The 12,268-nt window shown below is 32.1% G+C and overlaps 1 protein-coding gene across 2 annotated transcripts; it reads left to right on the forward strand.

Annotated features, from left to right (window-relative positions):
• Positions 1–361: 361 nt before the first annotated feature.
• LOC132750633 (uncharacterized) lies at positions 362–11,688 on the forward strand. 2 transcript variants are annotated; one of them, XM_060740641.1, is made up of 9 exons: positions 362–1,245; positions 1,588–2,004; positions 3,992–4,402; positions 5,943–5,987; positions 7,239–7,364; positions 7,573–7,648; positions 9,029–9,096; positions 10,237–10,267; positions 10,460–11,688. In XM_060740641.1, exons 1-9 carry the CDS (start codon positions 1,191–1,193, stop codon positions 10,533–10,535), a joined length of 1,305 nt encoding a protein of 434 aa, XP_060596624.1. In that variant the 5' UTR covers positions 362–1,190; the 3' UTR covers positions 10,536–11,688. The 2 variants fall into 2 exon arrangements, with proteins under 2 accessions (XP_060596624.1, XP_060596625.1); XM_060740642.1 differs by having other exon boundaries at positions 363–1,245; positions 1,613–2,004.
• The last annotated feature ends 580 nt before the right edge of the window (positions 11,689–12,268 follow it).

Below are 12,268 nucleotides of genomic sequence, written 5' to 3' on the forward strand. Positions count from 1 at the left end.
GGACATCATGGACCTCTTGTTTGAACTTTTAAACGATCTACTCCTCGTAATATCATTTATAACACGTTTTTATCTGTTAAATTATCTTTCTATTTTTAGCAAATCAAAGTATAAGAGTCTGGATCAGGGAGCAGAGACATCCCACAATTATACGGATCTCAGGCACTGGATCGCAGATTTGCGAGATCTGCCTCGAACGGTTGGGTTCATGTCGTCTAACCTTTTAGGGGGAAAATACACATGCACTTTATTTACAAACAGTATTGAATGTTTCTTGACGAGACACTGACACTATCTTTATGTATTTTGAGTAATTTCCTCATTTATTATTTTAATAGCATACCCGTAGAAACCATAATGAGGCTTCATACATTAATCTAACTCCCGTACATGGGCAACTCCAGGTTTAAATGGAAATTCTTAAAGATTTAATCCACTTATCTCGTCACACTTACAGATATTTTGAGAGGCGATTTTGCGATGTATATATGAATTGTCGAATTTAATTTTGGATGAAAGGGATAAGAAAATGACGAGTTATATATATCGTGGCTGATTTGTGCCATTCGTGTTTTCGCCACGCGATCCCGCCAAACGAAAAGTAAAAAATTAACAAGTTAAAATGGCGGGGGCGCGGAGCGAGAAGTCGCTTATAAACGAGGGCGCGGAGCAAAGTTTAATAAATAAAAACTTTGCCCCGCGGGGCGCGGAGCGAAATGTAAGAAATAAAACGGCGGGGCGCGGAGTGAAAACACGCGCCCCTTCCATTTCAACTTGTTAATTCTCGACTTTTCGCTTGGCAGGATCGCGAAATTTTTATTTTTTAAAACTTCGTCCCACGCCCCCGCTAATGAACGTGTTTTGACGTTGAAATGAAAATAAAACAATAGTGTTTATGAAAAACTAGATCCTGTTGAATGTATCCGGTATATCTACATTGCCTTTTCCTGTTTTCATTATCAAGGATCTATTTGATTATTTATCATCAATATAGTCACGATGTTTTTTGATGTCTATCATCACAAACAATTTTAAATATTTTTATAACTGTCAACACCAAAGTCCGTCTCTTATTTTCACATTTTATATTTTAATAAACTATTAAAAAATAATGTGTTATTTATGTGCCATAATTTGGATGTAAAATTTGAATTCATAAAGTAGAGAGATTATTTAAATCGTAGAAAAAAATGTCGGGAATTTTAAAAGGATTTGTTTTCTTTATCGCATTTACGTTCTTTAAAGGTAAGTCATTTTGCAATCAATTACAATTAACAATTACCCCTAATTATTTTCAGTTGTATACATAGACCAAACGGTCAAACTGTTTTTGTTCTTAATATACCTATGTTCTAAATAGTGTTATTCATAACCATGTTAAAATAATATTTTTCATTCTCGATAAATGTTTTATCCATAAAGCCATGCTATTTGTTAATCAAAACCATCAAATGCACTTTTTAAAAAAAAAGAACATACAAAATTAAAATGTCAGAACTTGAAACGTGATTACGTCGCATAATGTTTGATGTATGATTTGGAATTTACTCAAAAATATTATTTATATATCCGTTGTTACATTTACAGTTTCTGGTGTGGATTTTTCTTTTAGCAAGGATAAAGTTTTACTGGGCAGCACAGGTACATTAACTATGACATGCGATGTGACTGGAACAGATGTTGATCTTTTTTACCGCATATGGATATATAAACTTAAATCAGCAACACGTTCTATAATACGTTGGGAAGTATTAGCTAAAATGGAATTTGGAAAAAATGCAACTACTTCTTTAAGTCAAGATATTGAAGCAGATAGTAAAGATTATGTTGCTAGAGGATCATGGGATTCTGACACACCTGCTAACACATATCTTGCATTGTCTATGAACATAGAAAAGTTAGTTTGCAATGATGTTACAGCTTATAAATGTGAGATGTATTATAAAAGTTCCACAACAGGAAGTATTGTACAGTCTTACAAAATTGCCACCTTCTCAGCATTTGGTAATTTCATTTTTATTGATAAAATACACCAATCAAAGTTTGTGTTATTTAATATAATACATCTGTTTAAGTTTATGTTTTTTTATTCCATTATACAAAAGGAGGTGTACATGTAATGTCAGCTGAATATAAAGCAATGTTCGCAGCATATAGTATGTGTTTCTTAATTTAAAGATAACGCATATTCTAAACCTTTAATACGTAAAAGTAGTACATCATACCATATATAAAACTTTGGTTGGCAAAATATGTAAAGTACATACTTGCATATACATGTATGAACGGATATTTGAGCCGCGCCATGACAAAACCAACATAATGCGTTTGCGACCAGCATGGATCCAGACCAGCCTGCGCATCCGGATCCATGTTGTTCGCTATCAGTTTCTCTACTTGTTATAGGGTTTGTAAGCGAACAGCATGGATCCTGATCAGACTGCGCAGATGCACAGGCTGGTCTGGTTCCATGCTGGTCGCAAACGCACTATGTTGGTTTTGTCATGGCGCGGCTCATTTTAGTTCGTTTTAACTGTGAACATATTTGACAAATGTGTATAGAATGACATGTTCATGTATTTATATGTAGTTTAAGTCTTCCTAACAAATGCACTGTCGTATAAGCTTTATCAACGTTATGTTTACCATCAGAATATCTTTAAGATTAAAAATAATCTTATAACTGTATCATACTTGCATAATTATAAGGCATGTTCTGTGTATTTGCTTGTTTGTTTTATTATCAGAATATTTTCATAATGAAATATAAAATCCTTAAATTTATTTAGCTAATAATGATAAAAATGATCATGCCCCAAATTATTTTATCCTTTCATTACTTGATGTGGAGCACTATAGTTTTAGTTTCTCATATTAAGAGCGTCAGCTGATAGCTTTATTACGGTTGTTCTAAATGATTTTAGAAATGACAACTTTTTCATCTTGTAGCAAGATATATTAACATATTGTAAATCACATAAGAATTTTCGATTTCTGTACTGTTATATATGGTGTGATGTCATATACATTGTACTATTTACAGAAATGTATATATTCATTTTTACGGTTAAGTGTCATTTATGTCGAAGTGTTAATTAACGTCGAATGTTCCTGAACAAATAAGAAATTCCCCTTTTTGGGTTTTTATTTTTTTTAACACTCTTCCCACTGTCTCTTAAAAGCAAACTTTTTGGGGCAAAGAGTGTCTTTTTTTTCGACCCTACAACCGGTTTTAAACCCCCAAGCGTTTTTTTCCCCCGACCTTTCGGGTTCCCTTTTGGGGTGTCCTTCGATGTTGTCTTTGTGTTTAAAACTTGGTAATTTATTAGGGGACAGTTCGAAATTTGACCATTTTGTTAGTTGTTTTTCCAGGGGTAAATTTCCTTTACAAAATTTTTTCACTTGCCCCAACCCAACCCCTTTTCCCCCAAAATTTCCCCCTTCTCCCTTTTAAATTTCGTTATTAGCCATTATGATTGTAAGGGTTTATTTTTTTTTCTTCTTTTTTAAAATTAAAATTTTAAAACAGTTATTGGCATGTACTTTCTTCTTTTCGGCCCTAGTGCGTGCTCTTTCCTATTTTTGTTCGGTAACCTTCTGGGTTTCCCTACAAGTGTGGCTAGGTTTTTTCCGAGGACAACAATGTATGTAGAGAAAAATATAATCACGGGTTATTATCTATACAAAATCATGTGTGTCTTAAGAGCAATCACAGTAGCCTTTAAAACGATTATAATTCTGACCCACTCCGTATATCTAGGCGTCCTGTCATGTACTTTGATCCCCCCCCCCCCAAAAAAAAAAAAGCTCAAAATTTCATCAGACAGAATTGTTAGCACACGACAATATTTCCAGCATGCATAGGGTTAAGAATAAATCTCTTTCACTCCCCTCTTGCCGAACAATTTATAACATAAGGATATATAAGAAGAAATGACAGCGTTAATAAAATATTATATTAACCATTTTATGTTTACAATAACAATTCCAGTTAAACCTCAAGTGACATCATTAATTACAAGGAAGAATGGTTTTGTAGTACAAGGAATGTCACCATCTGACATAGCCACTGCTGAGGTAGGCGATGAGTTAGAACTTACATGTACTGCGAATATAGGTAGCTTAAAAGGAACACTCATTCGGTGGAATAGAACATCTGAAACTTCACCAACCAATGAATTTATTGGCTACGAACCACCTCAAGGTACTGTTGATGAAGGCACTGAAATTAGTGACAATCAGTGCGGATATACCCGAGTGGCGTCAATCAAGTACAACGCAACAGCAGCCGATGCCAAAAGGGATAACAATCTGGCATTCGAGTGTTATGTTACCGTTACTGGAGATCCGTATGGGAAATCTTTCACCTCTGAAAATAATCCGAGATTTTATACTGACGTCAGTAAGTTATCTATAACATTGATCAATGTTTTTGTATAGATGATAATATCTTGCCCTTAAAGTCAAAAATATTGTCAGAGCTAAACAAAAGTAAGGCCCTTAAACTGTCTTTTAAAACCTTATAGATAACTACCATGTTTGTACACATTTATATACAGGATGTATATACTATATAAGTGGATATTTTTGCGTCAAAATTTGATTTCATTAATTAAGCAGGTACATGTTAAGAATATGCTATTATTTTATTAATTCCATTCAGTTTTTAATACCTATATTATTTATATAATCAATTGAATTATACATTGTTAGTTTGATAAAGGGCCTGGTCATATTTTGAAACATCATTTTGTTATATGAATAACTGATTGTGTTATTAACACACATATATATTTTCATTATAACATTTATGATTTGTTAAGACCAAACTTAAACAAACAAGCAATGAGAGAAAACAATCTCATTACCTGTCAGTCAAATTTACTCATGTAAGATGCTGTATGGAAACTTGTTTTAAAATGATAGAAACACATTTGCCTAAAAAGAAATAATTTTTACGCTGCGAATAATTTCAATTACCAAAATCCCAAATATTTTCACGTCGCAAAATTAACCACTTATACAGTATGTGCACTGTTAAAGATGGCAAGGAAAAGAAATTTGCCTCTTTAAGAAGTCACAGTCACTGTATACCTCTGGACAATTTTTTTCACATTCACTTTTAACGCGTTGTTAATGGTTTTGTTGGAGTTTTGCAACACATAGGCAAATCTGTTTAATCCTTTATTTAGTTGTGAAAATTTATCTTTCAAAAGCCTAATAAAACACATCATCCCTTGCTGTTACTCATGAACAACAGGATTTAAATACCTGATAGGATACATCCTTGTGTATATTTGGTTTGATCCTTTGCTATTTTATCGGCTTTTCTTGTACAATAATTTTTGTCGGAGTTATGGTCCCTTAATTATTCTTATTCTTATAGATTTTCTGGACTACTACCCTTATACTACTTGTGCAAATTAATGCAACTTTACAGGATTGATCATTAGCTCAAGTACTTGCGAATATTAAACGTGCTTTCTGCTTAAATGATTTTTGCCAAGTTATTGCAATGGAATAAAAAAGGATTTTATTGTGTAACCAGCTGCACAAAAGATTGTATGTACGACTTCTCTGAAATAACTAGTGCAATTTCATCCAAACTTAACAGGAATGATCAATACCATGTCTAGTTGTGCATTTTTTGTTCAACGATTTTTGTTAGAGTTATGACCCTTTAATATTTTTTTTAAAATGTGTCCGGACTTCTCCTCTTGAATCACTAATGCAATTTCAATAAAAGTTTGGTTCGATAGCTCAGGTCCTTGTGCATATTTCACGGGTTTGCCTGTTGAATAATTTTTGGCTGAGTTATGGCCTTTGAATAAAAACCTGTTTTGCCCAGTTAATGATTTCTGTGTCTATTTGTACACAGTGCAACAGGCAATTGGCTATCATGAGGTAACACACGTGTGGTCACTGAACTTGTTTTATTACAGATAACCAAAGTAGTGGAGAGACAAACCGTACTATGAGTACAACAGGTAAAACAGCAACTTGTTCAATGCTCTTTTATATGTAGATGAGTTAAGTATATTACTCTTACTAGCTCTAATCTAATGGAAAAAGGAAAAGGTAAAATAAAATATGGGCCTTTATGCATAATATTTGTTTTCATGTTGCCTGAAATTGAGATATTTCTTATTTGACAGGCGCCTTGTTGAAAAAAAGATATTATTATCCCTCACTTTTTATATTGTCAATTTCCCTAAGGCCAATGGGAGTTATTATTTTCTCGATTCAATGTAATTGGCTACGTAGGGCCATGCCCAGAATGACAATGTGCTGCTGAGGATTTTTTATTATAGCAAATACTGCTTTTTGCGTCTAAATTTAACAGTGAATGTAAACATCCGGTCAAGACAACCGGTGACAAAATTGCAATTCATAATGGGTCAGGTCTAAGGCGAATATTTATCAGGCAAATAAATGGAACAAAGCAGGATTTCTAAAGAATTTGATCATTGAAGCTAATTCTAAACCTGTTTTAGGCAGATCTAAAATTCTAATCAGAAGTATGATATCTTATAAATTCGCACAAGAATGATTGAGAGTAAAATATTAAGACTATTCTGGATCACCAGCTCAAGACCCTTATGTATGGGTATGTGTTTTTATTTTTTTATGAAATACAGAACATTGAATATTTTATGAATGAGTAAAGGTATCAAAATGTACAAAGTAAATTCTCAACTTAAACAGCTCAGTTAACAGTTTTAGTGAAAGTTTGTTCTGTTTTGTTAGGTAGTTTTATACCATTTCCGTATTTGTTCAATATACAATAAATAACACATAAGTTTGTGAGCAACAGTTAGAAGGTTGTCTTCACCTTTACATCAGGTCCATTTTGTCATATCTATTTCGTTTTGTTACCTGTATTTTCCCACGTTTTAAGCTATCATTTGGAGAATAATGTGAACAGGCTATGATGAATTATTTCAGCAGATAGTATACCCGCATATATTTAACAAAATAATTATCATATTTAAAACTTATTTCATAATAAACCACAAATTTATGAAAACAACATAATTTTACCATTTATAGATGTTATAAAAAACATTTCATTAGGTACAACTTTAAATCCATTAGATATCTTTTTGTGTAAATGAGTGAGAGTATAAATATATAAAAACAACCTTCTTCATTGATTTTATGCGAATGAAGTCTTTGTAACGAGATATGTTATTTAGAGCGGCACTATCAATACTTATATAGTGCTATTGTTATTGCAGATGGAAACGACATAAGTATAGCAGCAGGAGCTATCGCCGCGATTGTCACTGCGTCACTAATTGTTAGTGTTCTAATCGGTGCGGTTTGTATATGGCTTGTTTTAAAAAGAAAACGGGCAGAAACAGGTACTTTAAATTACATGTAGTTTTACTTTAAAATGTATGATTTTTCAAATTTACTTTGAAAGAAAATGTATAGGAAAAGACTTGATTTTCACTAAATGTTCCATAAATTAATAGACTAATGACACCAAAATCTGTGTTTTTGACACTCGTGAAACAGTTCAGGATTAAAAACAAGTTAACATATCTAATATCTTATTTTTTGAAATAGGCCTGATGAATCAAGATCAGCATCAGCCAACATCAGTGTCACGAGATACAGAATTAAATGTATTGTCACTTTCACCGTAAGCAGCCATAAATTCTAGTTTTATATTGCTTGAAATAGATATTTATTGCTTTTTTTTGCTCCATGGTTTTATCACTTACAACTAAATGCACTAATAGACTAAATATGAATAACATGAATATTACAAACATAAACAAATTATTACATAGCCATATTTCTAATTTGTTTGGAAAAAAAAAACAGAAAAAAGATGAATCATGCTGTATTTACAAGACCACATAACAAAATCGTATTTTATTTTATGCTTTTCACACAGTGAAAATTATCAAAATATAATTTCACTTTTTTCAATGACGAAACTACTTTTTCAAGATTTTCCCCATGTGGTACATCAATTTTATTTTTACTGACAATTCTGACAATGTCAGACTGTTAAAAGAAATAGCAAAGCTGAAATAGATAAATAACTTAAATGTCAAAAGTAATAAAGAGAGAAAACTTACTTCTATTCATTCAAATTCCAATCACAAAATTTCGTCTCTAAATTTTTTTGTTTCGTTTTTTCAGTCTGAAAAATATATTCCTTCCCCATGCAAAACTGCTCTTGATGACATTTGGGCATATTAAAGTATCCTACGAGCAATAACTGCCGTGTGCTTTATGAAAAATTGAAAAGCATTGACAGCCATCACTCGTAGAATAAGTAAAACAACCCAGCGTTCCTTAGAAGGCTTCCAAGTTTTCCATTTTCCTATCTCCCTTTCTGAATGTTTTCACTTCTGTCAACACTTATTTTTTTGTCTGTTACAATCATCAAATAAGTTTTCTTTCTTTTAAAAAGGTGTATGACTAACAAATCCAAATTATATCCCTCTGAATCTTACACAATTATTTTCCTCCCATGAAATACACAACTTTAAAAAATGGCTGCCACTTACATTATACAAAGCAAGGTCTAATATAAATTCGCAGTAAGTAACAGAAATATGGATGGATGGTTGGACTTTTTCTCCTACAAGAATTGTTTGTTTTTATTATTAAAACAAGCGATCATTCATATTTTTTTAATAAAATGAATAAATATCACCGTCATTTAACCTTGATTGGCGGACTTATTTTTCAGCTCAAGACTTCTTGTTTTTAATGAGAAATTCCGTCTAAATGGGGCTCTCAATGGGGGAAACAGATTTTAATATGAACGTTAAAATTATGGAAATTTCGTTTTAGCTTGTTTTAAAGCATAAAATAAAAAGAAAATTTGTCTGTTTTTTGTGTAAGATGTAATTTTATTTCATCTCGTGAACTTTAAAAACAGTATTCTCACGAGTGGCTACGCCACTCGTGAGAATACTGTTTTTAAAGCCCACTCGATGAAATAAAATTTCATCTTACACACAAACAAACAAATATCCTCTATATTTTTATAAATATTTTCTAGAAATACCTACGAACAACTTCAAAATGGAACAGATACTGAAAGCAGGATGACTTATGATCTCTTAGACGGTATTTACCGATTTTTTTATAATTTACATTGCGAATTATTTAACTAATGTTTATTGATATATTAACGCATAGTTTTGGCATCTGTATATTTTACTGGTTCATTGCTGATATCATATCACATGGATTTTGACATAAGTATGTTTATTAAACAAACAAAATCGGTCTGAGTGGTATCTTATCAACTTATCTGTTGTTAAAATGCGTTGTTATTGATCACGAAGACAATAGCCTGGAGTCCTCCGCATCAAAACGATAGAAAAGTGTATATAGATAAGAGCAAACCGGCTCGATGTCATTTCAATACTAAAATTATTACGAAAAAACAAATAAGGAACATCACCTTTAGCTACTTTTCCAAGTTCAGGTTGCCGGGATTCATATTTAGCTGCTTTATCACGCATTTAATGTTCACTTACTTAAACTCGATAGAAATAATAAGAAAATATTTTTTTTCATTTTAAGAAAAGTAAGTTTGTCCAGTCCTCAAGTATTGTTTTTTATTAATTCACCAACAATTAAATCTTGTGTTTTTGCTGGAGGACCTTAATAAACCTGTCTTCAACCTCGAATATTAAATGAGTAGCAAAATTTAAAATCTAACACATTTTATTTATTGTCATATGTGCTTATTATATCACATACTCGTATAGTTTGACTTTATTAAGTAATTTTTACTGATACATGTATATTCAAATATGTAAAGTTCAATGTTAAGTCGATTTAATAGTATTTTTTAAGTGACATTATTCTCATATTGTCATTGTCAAGTTGACCTGTATTGACTATATTTTTTTCATAAGATTGACTGATACAATGATGATTGGCCAAAGTTGATGTTGGAAAATGTTTGCATAAAGTTTTAATTATAATTGTTTTATCATATGCATAAATGTATGGTAAATCGAAATTCTGTTGTGTTCTGGTATTAACTCGGTTATTGTTATTTGTTTTTTGAAGGTCAGTTTGCAAAAAAAGTTATATTCATGCATCATTTGTAAATGGACTATATCCATTTTTATTTATGTCAACATTTACCTCCTGATGTATACTTAATGTGTACAAATAAATTTTGCATTTTCTCTTGTCACTTATGCCATAAATAAAAGTCCAACAATAGTTATGTTATTTTTATGTTTTCAGCTTCAGCAAATCCCAGCGCGGTACCAAACAGGTAAGGAACTAAAATTATAAAGCTCAAACTGAAGTTACCACTGCTGTCAATAATGTTTTATTAAATAATTATGATAAGGAATTTACATACCTAGTTGTATTGAAATTATATGATTCTAATATTTTGAATAAACCATTCACTTCATAATACCCTGACGTTTTTTTAATCATTTATACATATCTATAACTTCAGCCAATCACAGTATGAGAGTCTTGAACGGGAAGCAGGGGTATCTCAAACGTATGCAGATCTAAAGCTTGGCCGATAAAACATATTGGCAGATTTGAAAGATCTATCTCGCTGCTTGGGTTCCTTTCAGTTTATAAATGTTTTTGTACACAATCTTTAACTATCTATGATTTTAAGGTTTATTCATAAATACAATAAATATTATGTAGGGATTATGCCAGGACCAGACGATGTCTTCGTGCAATGGAAGTTATTCCAGCAATCCGAGTTCGATCGAACAAACTAGTTGTATAGATGTGGAAGGGAAAATCAAATGTATTTTCATCTTTTTCCTTTTCAATAAGATAACTCGGCTTAAAGAGTTCTTCGTAATTATTTTTCCACTTTAAAGGGCCATATGCACTAGTTATAAATGTTTTTTGACACAATCTTAACCTGTCTAAGATTTTGAGGTTTATTTGTACATACAACAAAACAATAAACATTATATGGCGATTACTTTGAGCGAAGGGAGTTATTCGAGCAATCCGAGTTCGAGCGAACCAAGTTAACTTTAGTTGTATAGGTGTGACAGGCAGTCAATTATTATCTTATCCATTAGATAACTCGGCTTTAAAGGGTGATTCTTCGTATTTTTTTTTTTTCATTTTCTCCAGTTTTAAGGGCTCATATCATGCCGACGGAAGCTATTAATATCCAGTTCAAAGTGTAAAAATTAACAAAGGACAATAACTCCAAAATAAGGCAGAGCAGAGTTATGGTTCTTTTACACTGCACATCTACTTAATGAGATCTATCTACTTACAAAGTTTCTTGTAGATATCTTTCATGGTTTCAGAGTTATTCCCCAGACAAAGTTCAAATTGTAAAAATGAACAAAAGGCACTAACTCCAAAATTAGTTACGGCAGAGTTATTGTTCTTTCGAACTGCATTTTTACCCAATGTGATCTATCTACCTTCAACGTTTCAAGTTGTTATTTCTAACAGTTTCAAAGTTATGTCCCAGACAAACTTCACTATTTTCAAATGAACTGTTTTCTTTAATCAGCTTTCATGAAGAGAACTCTACATGTATATAAAGATTTTCTACTAAATATATAGATTAAAATATGAAAATGTTATATTTGTATTTTACATAATGTACAACACGGTTCTCCTTCCATTAATATTGTCAAATTCAATCATTTTAAGTTTGTAATAGCACATGTATTGATAAACAAGTTCATTTCATGCCTACATCTTCTAGAATATAACCGATGCACGTTCGCATTTTACCACTTGGTGTACCAATTTAAGATCCTTGCCTTTTATTTATTTAATGAGTCCCAATTCCGTATCAAATCCTTATTGTAATTAAAGTAATGTCAAGTTCGGTCACAAAGTCCAAAAATGTTGATGTGACATAAAGAATGAATTAAATAGAGCAAAAAAACAGAATCCTTGAAGAACGCCCAACATGATAAAATTGTAAAATGTTGCAGGCTCGGTTTGATTGAGCCTGTTCATGGACGGTACTGGAAAGTGCAAGTTACCGTCCACGCCCCCTAGCACCGGCTTAAGCAGAATTCAACATTTAAACATGAAACAGTAAAATTTTGAATTTAGAAACATCCGCAGATGTGTTCATACGGCGGTTATCATATAACCTTCAATGTGACACAGTAGTGCCATTCCATGAAAAGCGGCGTATGGTCCCCAAGTAATAAAAAGCGTGTGCCCTAAACGAGAAAAGAATGGGCGGAACTAATTAAAATAGAATTTTGATAGGGGATCAGAGGTTATGAAGCCTGCATATCACAGATAAGACGTC

The sequence above is a fragment of the Ruditapes philippinarum genome, unplaced genomic scaffold (genome assembly GCF_026571515.1).
Source record: "Ruditapes philippinarum isolate M1 unplaced genomic scaffold, ASM2657151v2 ctg12969_1_1_1_1, whole genome shotgun sequence".
Classification (NCBI taxonomy): domain Eukaryota; kingdom Metazoa; phylum Mollusca; class Bivalvia; order Venerida; family Veneridae; genus Ruditapes; species Ruditapes philippinarum.